Source organism: Daldinia childiae (assembly GCF_008694065.1).
Source record: "Daldinia childiae strain JS-1345 chromosome Unknown Scaffold16, whole genome shotgun sequence".
NCBI lineage: Eukaryota > Fungi > Ascomycota > Sordariomycetes > Xylariales > Hypoxylaceae > Daldinia > Daldinia childiae.
The window spans coordinates 297866-315646 of record NW_022984657.1 but is presented as its reverse complement, the minus strand read 5'-3'; the positions used below and the strand labels follow the sequence as shown (position 1 = coordinate 315646).

General features: G+C 44.9%; 8 protein-coding genes across 8 annotated transcripts; 4 read left to right on the top strand and 4 right to left on the bottom strand.

Moving 5' to 3' along the window:
* Positions 1-151: 151 nt before the first annotated feature.
* On the top strand, positions 152-1231 carry GL218_09185 (uncharacterized protein; the record flags this gene model as incomplete). Its single annotated transcript, XM_033586011.1, has 1 exon — positions 152-1231. One exon carries the CDS (start codon positions 152-154, stop codon positions 1229-1231), a length of 1080 nt encoding a protein of 359 aa, XP_033439895.1.
* A 1383-nt stretch (positions 1232-2614) lies between these two features.
* GL218_09184 (uncharacterized protein) lies at positions 2615-4852 on the bottom strand (the record flags this gene model as incomplete). Its single annotated transcript, XM_033586010.1, has 3 exons — positions 2615-4168; positions 4250-4459; positions 4523-4852. The coding sequence occupies 3 exons, from the start codon at positions 4850-4852 to the stop codon at positions 2615-2617; spliced, it is 2094 nt and encodes a 697-aa protein (XP_033439894.1).
* A 1070-nt stretch (positions 4853-5922) lies between these two features.
* Positions 5923-7210, top strand: GL218_09183 (Mannose-6-phosphate isomerase; the record flags this gene model as incomplete). The annotated part of the gene is made up of 2 exons (XM_033586009.1): positions 5923-6216; positions 6287-7210. The coding sequence occupies 2 exons, from the start codon at positions 5923-5925 to the stop codon at positions 7208-7210; spliced, it is 1218 nt and encodes a 405-aa protein (XP_033439889.1).
* Positions 7211-7979: 769 nt separating this feature from the next.
* Positions 7980-8868, top strand: GL218_09182 (uncharacterized protein; the record flags this gene model as incomplete). Its single annotated transcript, XM_033586008.1, has 2 exons — positions 7980-8521; positions 8583-8868. The coding sequence occupies 2 exons, from the start codon at positions 7980-7982 to the stop codon at positions 8866-8868; spliced, it is 828 nt and encodes a 275-aa protein (XP_033439954.1).
* A 200-nt stretch (positions 8869-9068) lies between these two features.
* On the bottom strand, positions 9069-10723 carry GL218_09181 (Purine-cytosine permease fcyB; the record flags this gene model as incomplete). The annotated part of the gene is made up of 3 exons (XM_033586007.1): positions 9069-9762; positions 9820-10383; positions 10464-10723. 3 exons carry the CDS (start codon positions 10721-10723, stop codon positions 9069-9071), a joined length of 1518 nt encoding a protein of 505 aa, XP_033439891.1.
* A 634-nt stretch (positions 10724-11357) lies between these two features.
* On the bottom strand, positions 11358-13070 carry GL218_09180 (Fumarate reductase flavoprotein subunit; the record flags this gene model as incomplete). Its single annotated transcript, XM_033586006.1, has 3 exons — positions 11358-12466; positions 12540-12726; positions 12780-13070. 3 exons carry the CDS (start codon positions 13068-13070, stop codon positions 11358-11360), a joined length of 1587 nt encoding a protein of 528 aa, XP_033439890.1.
* A 623-nt stretch (positions 13071-13693) lies between these two features.
* On the bottom strand, positions 13694-14926 carry GL218_09179 (uncharacterized protein; the record flags this gene model as incomplete). Its single annotated transcript, XM_033586005.1, has 1 exon — positions 13694-14926. The coding sequence occupies one exon, from the start codon at positions 14924-14926 to the stop codon at positions 13694-13696; it is 1233 nt and encodes a 410-aa protein (XP_033439899.1).
* A 639-nt stretch (positions 14927-15565) lies between these two features.
* Positions 15566-17218, top strand: GL218_09178 (DNA damage-binding protein cmr1; the record flags this gene model as incomplete). The annotated part of the gene is made up of 3 exons (XM_033586004.1): positions 15566-16061; positions 16121-17106; positions 17177-17218. The coding sequence occupies 3 exons, from the start codon at positions 15566-15568 to the stop codon at positions 17216-17218; spliced, it is 1524 nt and encodes a 507-aa protein (XP_033439900.1).
* Between the last annotated feature and the right edge of the window lie 563 nt (positions 17219-17781).

Below are 17781 nucleotides of genomic sequence, written 5' to 3'. Positions count from 1 at the left end.
GATACTGATACACTGAATATATCCAGTCTCAGCTTACACGTAGTACTACCTTAACCCCGCGTCGGGGGTTATCCTTTTGTATAACCCACGAAAGACATTCAACCAGCAGACATACAATTAGATATCATAGACAACATACTTATAACCTAAAATGCCTTCAATCATAATTCCAAAAGCTTTAGACACAGGTGCAACAATTGCCTTCATCTCGCCCTCAGCTCGACTTAATGACCAATATCCCGCTGTCGTATCCCGAGCCACCGCCGTACTCAAAGGACGAGGTTACAACGTTCGAGAATTCTATAATAAGGATATAAGCATTCAATCATCTATCACCAACCGCATATCCGAGCTTCGCGCCGCATCCGTAGATCCCGAGGTTTCTGCTATTATCTGTACCGTCGGCGGGCCATCCTTCACGGAGTTGCTACCAGGTCTGATTGCCGATACGGATCTACACAATATCATCCGCGCCAATCCCAAGATAGTCGTAGGCTATTCCGATATTACCGGGTTACACTGGTTTTTACGCGCATATACGGGACTCCGTACCTTCTACGGACCAGGGATCATACCAGAGCTTGGCGCTTCCGAATCAGTTGACGATGAAACATTACCACTTGCGTTCTGTGTTAAACACCTTTTCCGTGCCATAGCGGATCGTGAACCTATTGGCGACGTCCCGCGATCGCCAACGTATGCGCATAAGCACCCTTCCTGGTTCCACGATTCCGCATCTATACATAAAACAGAGCTCGTCCCTACTCCAGGTTGGATATGGCTCCGTCCAGGTAAGGCTCAGGGACGGCTCTTTGGTGGCTGTCTATCCGTTATGGCACGTCTCAACGGAGTGCGACGTATCGTCCCAGATTGGCGAGGCCGGATTATATTCTTCGAGACTGCTACTGGGGAAAAGTTTGGATCAGGAAACCCAATAGATCGGGTAAAGGCTGGCATTGCAGATCTTATTGCCCAGGGTGTTTTTGAAGAAGCCGTAGGCTTAGTAGTAGGGCGACCGTTCGGTTACGACTCTACGAAGCAGAGAGAAAAATATATCAGTGTTATCAAAGGTCTTTTATGTGATGGTCCGCTCTCTAAGAAAGAATTCCCCATTCTATTTAATGTCGATGTTGGACATACAACCCCGATGGTCACCTTGCCATTCGATGCGCTAGCTATATTAGATTCTGAAAAGGATCGGTTTGCTATTCAAGAGTCGGGAGTTGTATGACTGCTATAGAATCTGAGAAGCCCGAGTTTCCAAAGCATTTGAATTAACCCATTATTATATTGCAACACTAACATGCGAGTATCAGATACCCTAAACATTAAAGCATCCAGGATTAAAAGGCTTCCATCTACATCAATAGTTCATGGCTTAACTCTAGCCTACAGGCTTTATTCCATCAGATCATCCTTGCTCCCTAAAATACATATATACAGATCCGATCTCATAGGTTTCTTTATTATTCTTCCTCCCCTTTCTACCCTTTCCCCCTGTAATCTCCTGAGGCGATTTCGTGACTTTAGCTATAGTTGCCTTCGGCGTAGTAGTAGGAGGGGAGGGTGGAGGAGGACCTGTAGCGTCGTCCATGCAATACCAGTCACCATGACACCAGCATCCCTCATTACAAGCATCACACAGCTCTTTGCTCGGTGGGTCATGCGTCCATGTGTCTCCAACATTCAGAAAGCTGCACGATGAGCTTTCACGCCGGCAGTAAAGGCATCGATTACAATCGCTGCTTACTAGCGGTGCGCTGCAGCCTTGGTTACAATACCAGCCACAAGATTTGCAGTCCTCCGCACAGCCAGATTGCTGCGCAAAGGCGACAGGAAGGATGGTGGTTAGAATAAGGAGATGAATATGCATTTTGATGATTATTTAGTTAGAGGATAGATGGTATGGCGTGCGTTGAAAGTAGAGATGGAACCAAACATCCCTTCTTATAGACCTAAATCAGCATTTCATGTTATTATCGCATATTTCCAGCTTCTGTGATCTTCAGGCTTTACGACGTTTCGATGTCACTTTACTTGCATAGCCGTCGTGATTTTAATTTAGCCCGCATAGCCGATAGGTAAGATACTGAAGATCCTATTTTAATAAATTTGGTATGGTTCATGATAAGGCTTGTGTTTATCCTACCTAGGCTGGAGGGCTTCGTATAATTATAAGCAGTCAATAGAAAATATAGTATGGAATTGAATACGTGAGCGATCTGTTCAGGAGAGGACCCTAATACCGTATTCGAACGTCATCCTTTTCTATTAACACTGTATAGGCTATCCTACCTAGGTAGGTTCTAAACTGAAATTTAGATAGTGGTCCGTACGCTAAATTTAGGTGGCTTACTACTATATTTATAACGATATTAGCCACTACATATAACTCAACTAATCCTTTTTTTCTTTAGATGTGCAAGACTTTTGGCCCGGACCTTCGTATCGCGTCTACATAATAAATTAAAAACACCATATGCTTTTATCCTACACGTTCTCTACTATATACAAAGAAATAAAACTATAGCAGCCAATCACCTGGACATGCTTTTGCACTACCCCTTTCTGTTAGACATGAGATAATATTGGGAAGTTTGTGATCGTGGGCCTCTCACCAGGCCTCCCATTTCTGTCCTCCGATTGCCACGAGACGGTTAAATAGTTCGTCTCTCATGGGCAGCGCGGTGATGCGCCGTACATTTCCAGTCCGATCCGTAATCTCCAACCCGTCAGCTACCTCTCTACCCAGAGACCAGCCCACGACAATTTTGGCCTTCCATCCGTATCCGCCAACCTTCTTAATCTCGGCGATATCGTTTATTGCCACGGTCCATAGCGGGTGTAAATCTTCTCGCTCCGCCGATCCGATCTTCTCGATTGTCTCGTCCGTGCTGAAGGATACCGCTGGGATCGTGGACTTCGTAGTAATATATACATGTCCTTTCTTACCGTTGTAGCGACCCTTAAAATCGACAGGTCCAGAAACGTGGTTAGTATTCGACCGTGGAACAGCACCCAGACGATTCCTAGCATGATGAGATCCCGCCTTCGCTCGAGCGTGATCGGATCCAATGGCTGCCTTAACTGCGCCCTTCGTTGTCCCTTTGAAGAAGCCTATGATCTTACTCCCACGCTTACCGTGCTTGGATGAGCCCTTTGCGGCATCTATATCCGAACCACCAGTTTCGTATGCAGTTTGTGGATCGTGCTCCATGGCCTCTTGAAGCTCTTCGTCGGTCGCATTTAATGGGGGTTCGGCTCCAGTAGCTCGCAATTCGGCATCGGTGACTTCCGTAGGTCTTTCGGGCGGCGGCTCGTTAATGGATGGAGGCGGCGGTAGGGGTGCCTTATTCGCCTCGCCTATCCGAAGTAGGGTAAGTGTCAACTGCGCATTGGTTGGTACGCCTTTGAGGACCGTATTGCGAAGCTCTAGGAGCTTCTGCCAGTGAGGGAATGTGTTGTTAAGCCACTTCAATCCGCGGGAAATAATAGGATCCCCGAAAAATCCAACACCTACTCCAAATGTCACTCCTTTCATAAACATATATGACGTGACGAATAAGGATATGAAGAAGAGGGGTGCAATCAAAGCAGCAAGCCTAAGCCTATAGACCTCCTTTGGGAACGGCGACGTAGGAGAAAGAGCATTTGCGAATCTCTCCCACGTATCTGACACATCTGCGATGCCGTGCATGATAGGTCTCATCTTTGTCCACATTGCCGTCTCGACAGGAACTTTAGTCTTATCATGCTTCGGGCTGGCTTTACCTCCAGCTGCAACGTCCTTTGCCTCGGCAGCTGCCATAGTCGCCCTCGTAGGATCGGGTATAGCATCGTCGGGAGAACTTGACTCTGTCGAGGGTGCTCCTTGTGGATGTTTTCCCGTAGCGCTAGTAACTACGATAGAAGTGAAGCTATTAACGAAGTTGCTAGCTTCCTGCTCGACAGCCTCGCCTTTGAAATTCTGCGGTGCCCCGGTTGAGCTTTCAGTACTACCAAGAACGCCAGCCTTAGGTTTCTGTACGCCGCCGGTTTTGGTATCTACTAAAGCGAGGGGTGCTGGTGGAAATAAAACCTCCCTCGATCGCGGATAGACGATCAAGGTTATGAAAGTCAACGTTAGAAGTGGAACAATCATATCAAACACCCAAGCGATAAAGTAAGCCTATATTTTCTTATCAGTATTTGTCATGAGAGATATGATAATCATACCTATGTAGTTAGGTATCGTTCAGCAAAAGCTTACCGCGCAAAAATAGGAGGTCCGTCGTGCCTCACGCCACGAACGTAATCGTGCAACATGCTTCACGGCTGCGAGTAATCCTACTACGACGGTCATATAAAAACGTTCTATATTAGCGCGTAATTTATCGGGAGAGAATTCCTCCTCGTCGGCGATGTTTAGATCTAGATCTCCAGGCACAGCAGTGGGAACTTCTTTGACGTGGTATACTTGCTGTTATGAGTCAATGCTGTCAGTACTCTCTATTCATTGCCAATCTAAACGACATTATCGTACCTTGTTGAACCTACGAACAAGAAGCCATAAATCTTCGTTGCCTAAGCCTCCGACTAATGGCGCAGGAATATCATGCTTCTTCTCGTTCCAACCTAAATCAACTACCTCCTCGTCGTGTTGTTGTTGAGCCAATCCTTTCTCTTCATGGTTACTAGTAGCTAAAGCATGAGAGAGTGTTGGTTCTTCAGTTAGACTATTTGCCTTTACATGCTTCTCAGGTTCGCTAACAGGCTGTGTCGTTGGCGGAACCGGAAGGATGTCTGCGATTCTGGTGCTGATCGGGGTTTGATCCGAAGGGCCATATCCCTTTCTTTCTTGATTAGTAGACATTGTGAAGGTTGTGCGTAACAGCCAGTCAACTCTTAAAGAATTGATTCCGTCGAGTTGAACGAGTCCTCCAACTTATATATGTGGATATAGAACTAGTACAAGCCTGTCGTCTCGAATTTTCCATGATTTCTTGTTCTTATTCAAAAGGCGATATTCGTACTTGACCAATTAGCTATTAGCTAGACCGATGACGTCGATGGCTCTCTAGAGAACCTGAGAACCTGAGAACTAAGCTTGGTGATGAAGATCTAGAGGCCGAACTCCTTTTAGCGCAGAGCCGGTTTACTATTATCTGGGGCTAATATTCAATTGACATTTTATTCTTAGAAGGTTCATTTTCAAGAAGCTCAGTCTTGATTAAAGTATCATGAAGCCTTAATCAACCCTAAGATCAGTCGCCAAGAAGCAGCTGTTTTCTATGCTTCCTTTAACGTGAATGTCTTATAAAAACCGGTTCCATGACAATGTCCCTAGGTTAGCGCTCAGCCGCATTTGGATGATCGATCGATCAATCTACATCTAGGTGATCATATCGCCTATAGATGATAAAGCCGTACGTACCTCTTACTCCTACATAGGCCTATATGTATTAGGTACCTGATAACTGGGAGGATAGATGCCATACTAATGAGCTAAGAGTTGACATCAACGTCTCTATGATTTTTCTCAAGTAATTCGTATTACTTGAAGGACAACTGTTAAGTAAACAGAACTCTGGGTTAAATTGCCACACGTCGCAGCGGATATCGATCGATTACTGACCTCTATTAAATCCATCCAATCCCCCAAACCCCCACATAATTATGACATGCCCGAGGTTTAACACAAACATCTTCTATGACGACATACCAACATCACGGTGGCATATTTTAAGTACTATGTAAAAGAAGGAATATAACAATTGCCAGCAACAATGTCATAATAGAAAGTAGTTATCATTTCATCCACATGATATTATTATAGATATTAAAAGATTCTTCTAGTTAAATTCTCCTTTAGATATCCCATCAGACGTATTATCTTTTTCAAAGTAAAGTAAATAAAATCTAACGCACATTGCAGTCATAAAAATGACTTCTCAACTCGTTTTTCAGCTGAGCGGTTCTTGCAATAACTACCCCTGGGGCAAGAAGGGGAAGCAGTCTCTAGCAGCACAGATGTGTGCGCAGACCCCTGGAACTGATTTCCATATCAAAGATGACGAGTTTTATTCGGAAATGTGGTTTGGCGATTATCCAGATTTCCCTGCTCGTAAGCTAGATACCGGCGAACCGTTAGCCGAAGTTCTCCAGCAGAATAAAGAGCAGCTTCTGGGGAAGAAGGTCATTGAAAAATTTGGCGGACAGCTACCTTATTTACCCAAGGTAAGATCCGCGTCTTGCTTAAAGAAGCCAACCTCGTTAGTTAGTCGAGAGAACTCACGAAACGCTATAGATCTTGTCAATAGCAAAGGCCCTTCCGTTACAGATCCATCCCAACAAGGAACTTTCCAAAAAGCTTCACGAGAAAGATCCGAACAACTTCACCGATCCAAATCATAAACCTGAAATTGCAGTAGCGCTATCCAAGTTTGAGGTATTCGCCGGTTTCAAGCCGCTTGACCAAATAGCGCCCCTTTTTCGGTTACAGTCACTTCGGCAGTTCAATCCAGAGCAGCCGGAAAAATGGACAGATGAGACGCTACGAACCGTAACCAGAAATCTACTCAAGTCCGACCTTAAGACGGTTAAGACAATTCAGACGGAGCTTGCAAAGACTCCGAGAGATCGACTAGGCGATGCAGCCTATATTCTAGACCTGCTTCCTCGTCTTCAAGATCAGTACGGCCCAGAAGATGCAGGCAGTTTAGTTGCGCTTCTGTGCATGAACTTCATGATCTTCAATCCCGGAGACGCGATATGGATTCCTGCGGACGGGATCCACGCGTATCTAGCTGGTGATATCGTAGAGTGTATGGCTCGGAGCAACAACGTGCTCAACGTCGGCTTCTGTCCACCTGGAGATCGCAACAATGCCGACCTGTTCGCGAATACTCTGACCTTCAAGGCTCATAGTAGGGATGACGTGTACCTCCCTAGCCAGAAGTCGGACAAAAGCAAGAAGGGGAAGACGGTAGTATACAGGCCGCCAATGAGCGAGTTTGACATGCTCAAGACAGACCTAGGCGCCGGCGAGAGTGAGGAGCTTACCGGGAGCGATGGACCCGGCGTTATGATCGTGACTTCTGGGGATGGGGTAATGCATGCCGACGGTACAGATTATCATCTTAAGGAAGGGTTTATTTTTTTCGTTGGTCCAGGCGTCCCGATTAAACTAGAAAGCCAAGATGGGATACAGATACACATGGCTATCGTATGAATAACACACTGGTATAATTATTAATTATAAATTATAATCTAATTAAATCCACGTAAACTTCTAATATCGCCAAGTACAACATGTTTTTATTTACATGCATGTTTATATTTATATGCACATCTTTACATACACATCTTGCTTAAGATATGTACTTGAATTGCCTGTCATGATTATTTCCTTGGTAGGTATAGCGAATTATTGGCGGCAATTAACTATTCGAAAGCCACCAATTATTAAATTTTGCTAAGAATACGACTCTATCTTGCCCATTGAAGAATAATACGAACCGGCCAAGTCTACCGTTTAGGCAATTGACCGGTGGGAATTTACGGAGGGTGATCTCCCGGTAAATGTCTTATTTACTCCGGTCCCCTCATCCCGCCTTGTTCGGGGTCTCGCCGTATATAGGCCTACGTGCGGAGTTCAATAATAAAATACGGAATAATTAAAAAGGTAAGCTAGTAAGTTTTATACAATATACGTCTGTTATTAACCGGGATCTGTAGGCTATCGTTTCATTATGATGCGAGCCTCGGTCTAGATCGTGTTGTCTTAGAAGCGGAATTGAATGCCCAGCTATTTATTTAGATCCACCGGTGGGTACAACTTATGCGGTGTCAATAGACTGATTATCTAGTCTATTAATATCGTATTGATATATATAGATACCATTGGCATTCCTCGTTTTAAAAATTGATGGGAACTCGTAACTGAGGCGAACTTCAACTCTTCCTCTTCGCGTTTAAAAGACACCACATCAGCTTTGACTATGGGTTTCCGCGGGGTTTGGTGGCTTTTAGCCTTAACTGCTACAGCTGCACCGACAGCTCCTACTACTATCCATCTATGCGGCGATTCGACAATGGCAAAGGGAGGCGGTGGCTCGGGAATCCCTACCGAGGGTTGGGGCGAATATCTTCAGTACAGCTTCGGTTCCGATTATGTCGTGCGCAACGCTGCGATCGGTGGGAGGAGCGCAAGGTCGTATACTCGTGAAGGCCGCTTCACGGACGTGGCCAAAATAGTGAAGCCGGGTGATTGGGTCGTTATCGAATTCGGGCACAACGACGGCGGCAGTTTAAGTACTGATAACGGCAGAACCGACTGCCCGGGAGATGGTGCTCAGACCTGCCAAACGACATACAATGGCGTTCAGGAGACAGTACTGACGTATCCGGCTTATTATAAGAATGCTGCGAAGTTATTCCTTGACAAGGGGGCAAAAGTTATCTTAAACTCCCCTACCCCAAATAACATTTGCGAGAGTGGCAAGTGTGTTAGCGAGACGGCTAGATTCGATTATTACGCTTGGTGAGTACCTATCTCGAGTTTATGAGGCCTTATTTATTACTTTTTACTAACCATCTTAAAGGCATGCGGCTGCCGAACTAGCAAGCCCAAATGTTTATCATGTTCCGCATAAGCAGTATGCAGTACAAGCCATGATTAACTTGGGCCCGTCAACTGTCAATGCCAATTATCCAAAGGACCATACGCATACAGGAGCGTATATGGCTGACGTGATGGCTGGGAGCTTCGTGCTTGGTCTCAAGTGCGGAACAACTGCATTAGGTGCAGCTGTTAAGAATTCAACCGAGTCTCTAACGAAAACCTTCTACGGGGCTTGTATACCTCAGAATAGCACCGTACCCATTTAGAATAGCTTACCCAGTATTTGAGATAGGTTGTGCGAAAGGCTAACGAGTAGAGTAGCCAAATTTTATAAAATCAAATCATATATATTTACTCGTCATTTAATAATAATTTCCATACCCATCTATGAAATAGTTAATTCATATATGCTCATACATCCTCTATCTATACGGATCAGATACTCGAGCATCTGACTCGGTTCTCCCTATCGTCCGCTTAGCTTTTTCTCTAGATATCGGAGAGGGAGGTAGAGAATCGCTGTTACAGCAAAAGCCATCTCGAATCCAATATCGCCAGACTTTTTCGCAATTGGTCCCTCAAACCACACTTGCGACATGCTAGGGATCACCAACGCAAAGCTTAGAGCACTTGCCGCCAAAGCAGCGATTCCCCATGGTAAGCGAGACGCCACGTTCCAACTATCGTGATCATACGTGTCGTATTTACCACCCCTAAAAACATTATGTTCTACAATCACCACCGCCACAAATGCCGCAGACCAATACCCGATGAGTGCGACAAAGTTCTCAAGGCTGGCGAAGAATTCCACCGCTGCTCTGATACTAACCGGTATAACGATGGCCGTGACTACGATCGAAAACATATACCGCGGCACCACGACAAGCTGTGGAATCAATATTTGGAAGTTGAGAGTAATCGAGTACATCGTCGCGGCGATGTTCCCAAGTAGAGTTAGCGAAAGTACGACTACGACGAATTTCCCGAAGCCGCCAGCTCGTGACAGCATAGCTGCTAATACGCCGCCAACTTGCGTCGACTCGTATCCCGCTTCCCACTCGGGAATGCTATTTATAGCGCCGCCGATAGAGGCACCTAGAATCATCAGTAACACCGACGGGAATATGAGACCTGCATAACCGTATAAGAAGAGTCTCACGCTTAGGACCGATTAGTTTAGGGGCTAAACAGCTTTACGGGATGTAACGATAACTTACGAAGAGAACTTTGGATTTAAATATGTCGTAAAATCAGATGAGAGACAAGCATACGGTATCATATACGACGCTATGATCATCCCGAAGCTAAGGACACCACCGGCTGTCGCAGGCTCTGCTGGTGCTTGCTGACCGAGGCCCGACCCTCCGCAACCTGTAGTGATGATAATAGCTACCAAAGCCGGAATCCAGGCGAAGCGTTCATATTGATGTAAAACGTCGTATCCGCAAAAAGAAATGAGCAACGCCATAACACCCATGATAACAATGCCAACTGCAGGAGTCAGAGAACCGCCAGCTACAGCAGATAAGCATTGACCCCCAATGACGCAAGTGACGACGCAGAAGCCTGTGAGAGTAGCCAAGTTTAAGATGACCGGTACCGAAACTAAATATCTTCCAAAGGAGAAGCGAGCCTGTATCATCTGGCGTAATCCGGTCTTAGGGCCGAGAGTACCAAGGTAGGCCGGTATGGCAGCGGTTAAGATGCAGAAGAAGAGGATAACCAGAGAACAATCTCTTAAACTTAATCCATAAGTTGGACCTAGCATACCAAATGTGATACTTATTCAGATGTTAGTTAGTAAAAATAGCTTTACTCTTAGTTGATAATACGTACGAATCCGTATTTGACGTAGACTTACGGTAAGAGATTTATATTCATGCATGCCCATATCGAAAAGTAGCTGCTATAGTTGGTAGCTGTTCGATCTTCCAACGATACCGGCATAACTCCTCGATCTTCGATAGGACTGGCTGAGATCAGTTTCGCCAGAGTCTCTTGAAACCTTTTCAGTGAGGTATGACTTTTCGTTTCAACAGTATCGTTTTTTCCGGCAGTCTTTTCGACATCCTTGCTGATTGGAATTGTTTCATTCTGCCTGCTATATTCTCCTTGCCACATCATGACAGAGTTTCTTCCGGGTTAAGATATATGTACCCCGTAGATAACAAGTAGTTACTCGACCAGAGTAGGTAACTAACAAGTCTAAATCGTTCAAGATTCGCTCTATGAATCTAGGTTCCAGGCGTTCGGATCCCAAAAAGCTTATTTCTTGAACGGGAATTCTTCCAAAGGATCGACGAGAATTAGTTATATCATACTCCAAAGTTCTAGGCCCAAGAAATATATACACAGAATTTATTCGCCAGTAGGAATCTGCAGGGGTCTGGGTTTAGCAAGACTGTGAATTAAGTGATGTAATTGCCACTAGAAATAAAAACTTTTCTGTCATCTTTCATCTAAACTAAAAGCTCATAGGCTCCGTACAGTGTATCTTATATAAGCGCTACGTGAATAGTTGAATTTAACACTGTATACCCCCCTTTATCTTACCGAATAGAGATTGACATCTGAGAAGTCATCATTAATCATATTATATTCTACTTAGGAGACAAAGAGTAAATAGTCTCATATTTTGAACCGTTTTATGTTTGATAAGATGTTGACTTTGAATCACTTTATATTATGAGGTAGACATAAGATCAAGTTCCCGAAAGAGTCTACCACAATTATTTGAGTAGCCTTTTTCAACAATTTACATCGAGCCATCAGCGCCACGAGCCTTTGCCCTGCTAGCAGCTTCTCTTCCCGCTATCCTACCCATCACAGTTCCCATAGTCAACCCGCTGCCGCCGGGATAGTTATCCCAAAAGAGCCCCCCTAGCAGCTCACCCGCACAATAGAGACCATCGATTTTTCGGAAGGTTGCTTCGCTCAAGACCTCCGCGGCGCGTGTGACCGCTAATCCACCGAACGTAAACGTAACGCCGCACGTCACCTCTACAGCTTGGAACGGGCCATGTTTGATGGGTATGGCCCAGTTGGTTTTTCCTATTCCAAGCGACCTCGAGGTGCCCTGCGTTGACATGCCATCTTTCACGGCCGGGTCAAACCTAACCTCGGGATATTCCTGTTGGAAGCTCATGCAGGCGGCGTTGAATTCGGCAATCGTCTCAAGAAACTGTGTCTTGTTCTTTAACCCTTTTGTCACAAGTATGTCGGCAAGCTGGTCGAGGGTTTCAGCTCTCATATTCGACGTCACATCGTCTGCATATTCCTCCTGGCGCAGAAATCTACTACCATTTGCGTCCCAAACTTGGAATGCGATACCCTGCGGTTGCTTCAAAATCTCTTTTCCATAAACAGCATAAGTAAAATTGCGTAGGTCGAAGCCTTCGTCCACGAAGCGTCTACCGTCGATATTTACCATAACACCGAGAGGATAACCCGACTTGGTGTATCGGTTAGTTAAGACGCGATTCCCAGATACAAGAGGTGAGTTGGCGTCCCAAGCAACGGAATGACAGCCTGAGTAGTTTCCCTCTAGCTTAGCCCCGAGCTTCCTAGCCATCGTATGGCCGTCTCCGGTATTGTATTTAGATCCTCGAACATGAGCTAAATCCCAACCGGGACCCAGATATTGGGCGCGTAATGCCGGAGACGCTTGAAACCCTCCACAAGCCAATACGATACCTCCTTGAGCGCCAATAGTTCTTAAGCTCCCATTCCTGAATACCTTTACACCAACTACTCCGTTTGATAAAGGATCGGAGATAAGATCGATTGCTGGGGAGTTGAAATAAATTTCCACTCTATGTTTCCTCGCAGTATTCATATGAAATTCGAATAACTCCTTGCCTTGGCCTATGCGAAGGTATCAGTATCAGTATTGAGAACAAGGATAGGCTAAAGAGACGAGATTAAGTAGAGATCTTACCAGCCATGCTCATAACCATTCCGCCCCAGAATTTATACTTTCCATCAACAAAGAACGCTTGTCTATTAAACGAAAGTATGAAGCGGGCACCATTATCCATCAACCACTGAACTGCTTCTCTCGAATTATCCACAAGGATATCAGCGAGCACTGGATCTGCTCTTCCTTTGGTAACCCTATTGATATCCTTTGATAAAGTCAGAAATAGTTAATTCTTCAGAATTCAAAATTGAAGCTTACCGCATGGAAGTCAGCTTCTGTGTAAGGCACCATCTCGATCTTATCAATCTGACTTTGCGACAAACCTTTCGTGCCGTCTGGCTGGAAAAGGTTGGGTAACAAATCTTGCAATCCATCAAAGCAACATCTGAACGCAGCCGCAGTATAGAATGTATTACCCCCCGCGTCTTCATTCGGCGCTTTCTCAAGTAGACAGACTCGCGCACCAGACTGTGCCGCAGTAATGGCTGCGGAAAACCCGGCATTACCCCCTCCAATCACTACGACATCGTAGTTCTCATCAAAATTCATGGTCTACTAAGAAGATAATTGAACGCCGGAAAGGCTATGAGTTTGATGTTCTATAGTACCGATCAATGAATGGGGAAATTCATATCAGCGAATGTAAAAGTAACCAACTCCAACTTACTCCAACTAAGATTGTAGGAGGGGAGGGATAACAGTAAATCGGCAATGAAGGGTTTGAAATCACGGGGCTGAATGCTCCTTTACTACTACCTTCGTAATTATTAATTAATGTATTTCACTCACAGATACATATGTAGAAGGGAAATATCAAGAATCATAGTGTTAGGCCAAAGATTAAAGCATCTAGATGTTGTGTTAGATACTAAAAGATCTCGGAAACTATTTCTTCGGCAACATGGATATAAAATACGGTATAATGTGTTAGTCTAATCAATAGAAGGCTTCGATATAGCCCTAGAGCTGTAGCCTGCAAATCAACGAAATAACTTTATCTAAAAAAATATAAAAAAATATCCTGTTCGGATAAGAAGAGAAATATATTCAAGGGGTATCAGTTATTGTAGGTTATCAGCATAAACCTAACAGCTAGATAATACATACTACCTATTATGTCGCGAATCAACAGCCACTACTCTAGCTCAGCTATCTTTTTACAAATCTTGATATCAATCTATCTCTTCGTTGATTGACAAGTCCACAGCTTCGTGCCAACGCTTTATGCGATGTCGTACAGACCGGTCGTATTCAGGCATGTTCATAAGGGCCCTTGCAAAAGAACCAGAGGCTTCCCTAGTAGCTAGAAGAGTTAACGCCGTATTTACTCTTCCGAGGAAAGACGCAGTCTGTGCGTCAAAGCGGAGACCACAATGGCGCATTTCCTCTAGCAGGTTCAGCACTCCGGATAGATCGCCACGGCGGGTCCAGTAAATTTCTAGGAGCTCGTTATAGAAAGGTGTTGATATACCAAGGATATATGACTCGAGTCCTAGCTCCTTAATCCGAGGTAATATGGAGAAGGCGAGAGGTGATGGCGCGCGAAATGCGGTGTCGAGACGTCGTAGTGCGAGTAGGAGATATTCCGGGTATAGCGGCCCATGTATGTAGAGACTCAATTCCTGGGATGAAGTGTTGTTTTCGGTGGACGTGACGTCTGTTTCTGCGTCTCCCTGAATACCAAGTCTGGCAGGCATTACGAACACTTCCTTTTCTAGGACATCCCAAAGTTTGAAGTCGGTCTCAGCAGCAGTGATTAATCCTTCGACACGGGTGCGCTCAGGGTAACGCTTAGCCTCTAACTCTGCAGTGCGGTCGACGGTATTTGCGGGTACTTTCCAACCTTCATCACCATCAGGGTCTTCTCGGGTAGCGGTAATAGAAGCTTCATCATATGCGATATCATCACCGCTCGGAAGCCTTGGGTTTGAAGGCTGGATTGTATCAAATGCCTTGCTAGCAGCAGCGCGCAATTCGGGTGGAAATCGTAGAAGAGCCTTATGACGATCTTGGGTAGAATCATCCGGTATTCCGGGGGTGGTAAGGGTAACGGGGCGGATATGGCTAGCATCTTGGACAGCTTGTTGCATTATAGATAGAGTAGTGCGAGTAGCTGAGGTTGCTGATGATTCTTCGGGAACAAAAGGCTTAAGACCGCGAGATTTTATATCGGCGAAGATACTTTCAAATACGCGTCTCTCCGACGGAGTGATGGTACCACGACGAAGAGGTTGTTCCGGTGGAGTCTCATCTTGAGGAACGTAAGAGGCAAATGGTATTTCATCACCCTCTCTTAATTGTCGCCGTGTGGCGTGTAAAGAACGAGAAAATGTAAGGGAAATTCGAGGATTCGTTCGTAGGATTGTCCTCGTATTATAAAGAAATGGTAACAAGGTCGATATCATTTTGAATGAGACGAATAAGAAGATATATATTTCGGTTGATAGGGGTTTTCTTTTTCTTTTTTTCGTTGTAACTCAAAGTTGGAGGGATAATTCTTTTGATTTCTTATCGATAAGATATTGGTTTTCTGAACATCAGAGATAACAGCTTAGCGACCTACCCTAGATGACGTAATAATATGTACAGGGATACGCGGTCATAGTGTACGAGCATCGCGTCTTCGGTTTAATGTTCTTAATTGATTTTTTCCATTCCTCTATTCTAATTTAATCATTTCAATCATCATTCATGCTTGCGCTTTTCTCGTACAGCTTCGTTTAATTTTTCCTTAAAAAAATGACCTTGTGATTTGATTACTATTTAATTATCATTCTCTATCTTTTCCTTTTCCGGTGTCCTATTCCGTGACAAGTTAAAGCAAGAAGAAAATAGCGTCTCTATCCGAGGAGACTGAAGCCTAATTCACCCCCGGTCACTTTCATCGCATATACAATATCTAAACATATCTTAGAGTCCTCTCGTGTCAAATCCTCCTTTCCCTTTTTATCTACCTATCTTGAGCGATAGTTACGCAATTACCCCTTTCTCAGTCTCAACATCAGCATCAGCATCAATCTCACAACTCATTGGATCTAATCATAATGGCTCCCGAGCTAAGCACCTTCGAAGCTCGAAGGAGAGCAAATGTGGTTAACAATGCCAAGTTGCTAAAAGAATCGGCCGAGGTCGCAGCAAAGATGCGCAAGGCCGCAGCTCCGCCGCCGAGAGCAACTACATCCAAGAAGAGAAGAGCTGTCGAACCAGCCCCTCGTACCCGTATTATGCCTACTCGTCAGAGCGCAAGACTCGCCGGAGCTGGTGCCGAACCAAGTCTCAAACTTGAAGATGTACCTGCTGAGTTGAAGCCGCCCGAACCCAAACGTATTCGCACAAGTGGTGATTTGCAACTGTCAAATCTTCAAGTCGAAGGCCAGAGATGGTCAAGTACCAATGCTCTCGCTTCGTTCGTTCAAGGCGCTCAACCAGGTGTTCGAACATTCACCGAGGATGATATCAAAGATACCTCGGACAGCAAGCTGAAGGACCTCAGAAAGGAGATGGGCGATCTTACGCTCTACGATGGCTGGGTCCCGAACGGTAGGTGTTTTACGTAAAGGATCTCTCTACCGTAGAATCGTAGTATTAATCACACGCAGATATCAAAATTACCCCTGATCGTGTATATTCTCTCACGTTTCACCCCATACAAGATAAACCGATTATCCTCGCAGGTGATAAGAAGGGCACGTTAGGCTTTTTCGACGCATCGCAGGAAAAGCCCACCTATCCCGATGAGGATGACGAAGATGTCGATATTCCTCTACCTCAAGTAGGTGCCTTCGAAGTACATAGCAGGACTATCACTTCCATAAAAGTGCCCATATTCGATCCAAATTCAGTCATCACTAGCTCTTACGACTCGTCAATACGTTGCCTAGATTTACAGTCGCAAGTTAGCACCCAGCTATGGCAACCCGATGACGACGATATCGATATGGGTATCTCGTGTATTGACCTATCGCCCGAAGCTAAAGACATCATCCTCTTCTCAACTCTGGAAGGTACTTTTGGAAGAGTTGATAGGCGTGCGAAGACCAAAGCAGAAATCTGGAGCCTATCTGATAATAAGATCGGCGGCTTTTCCCTAAACCCTCTCCTACCTTACCTTGTAGCGACAGCATCGCTTGATAGGACATTAAAGATATGGGACTTGAGAATGATCAAGGGCAAAGGGGATCTTCGTCGTCCCTCATTACTAGGCGAACACCAATCTCGATTATCTGTATCGCATGCTTCATGGAGTCGAAGTGGCTACTTAGCAACATCATCATACGACGACACGGTTAAAGTCTACGATATGACAGACGCGATGAAATGGAAGTCTGACCAAGACCTGTCCGCCAAGCAGATGAAGCCGGCACACGTAATTCCGCATAATAATCAGACAGGCCGCTGGGTAACTATTCTCAAGCCGCAATGGCAGATCAACCCGGCGGACGGTGTAGAGAAGTTCGCCATCGCCAATATGAACCGGTTCGTTGATATTTACGACAGCAAGGGAAAGCAGCTCGGTCAGCTGGACGGCGAAGGAATTACCGCAGTGCCTGCAGTCGCAGAGTTTCATCCTACATTGAATTGGCTGGTATGTATTTCAAATGTGTTTGGTGTTTTGTTACGCTGGTTCATAGTAATACTAACTTATTTTGTGGTAGGCTGGCGGGACTTCCAGTGGAAAGTTATGTCTCTGGATGTAAGAATAGATAAATGAACAAAGCAGTGTATGATGGTTAGGGAGTTGAAGGGCGAATGGACAGGGATTTGTAGCTATAGCTTTGGCACTTGTACAAACTACGATATTGCATCCTATGGTAGGAAAGCCATGGGAATGATATACCCAGGGTATCGGCGTAGAGACGCGATTGGCTAGTTCTAATCTATGTTGTCCGGGACGAAGTCCGTTATTTTAATAATAGACAATGAATACCCATCTCGTACCTACGCATCGAATAGCAGGCACACCACGAAGTAACTAGTAATAATCAAATCCAGCAAATCTAATTATTGCTATCACAATTATAGTCTAAACATAAATGCCCGATAAGATACGTTTTGGTTACTACGTGGACGAATACCCCTTCACCCTTTGAAGTATAAGAGGAGTCGTAGAAGGATGATGATCAATAACTGTATTCCAAGCCCTAACGTTATTTAGAATTTGCTAAGTAATCTATGCATTTATAATAGCACACACTTCCTTCGCTTGCCTTAGAGTCTTTAGGCAGTATAAGCTACGTATAAGTACGATAACGTGAAATAA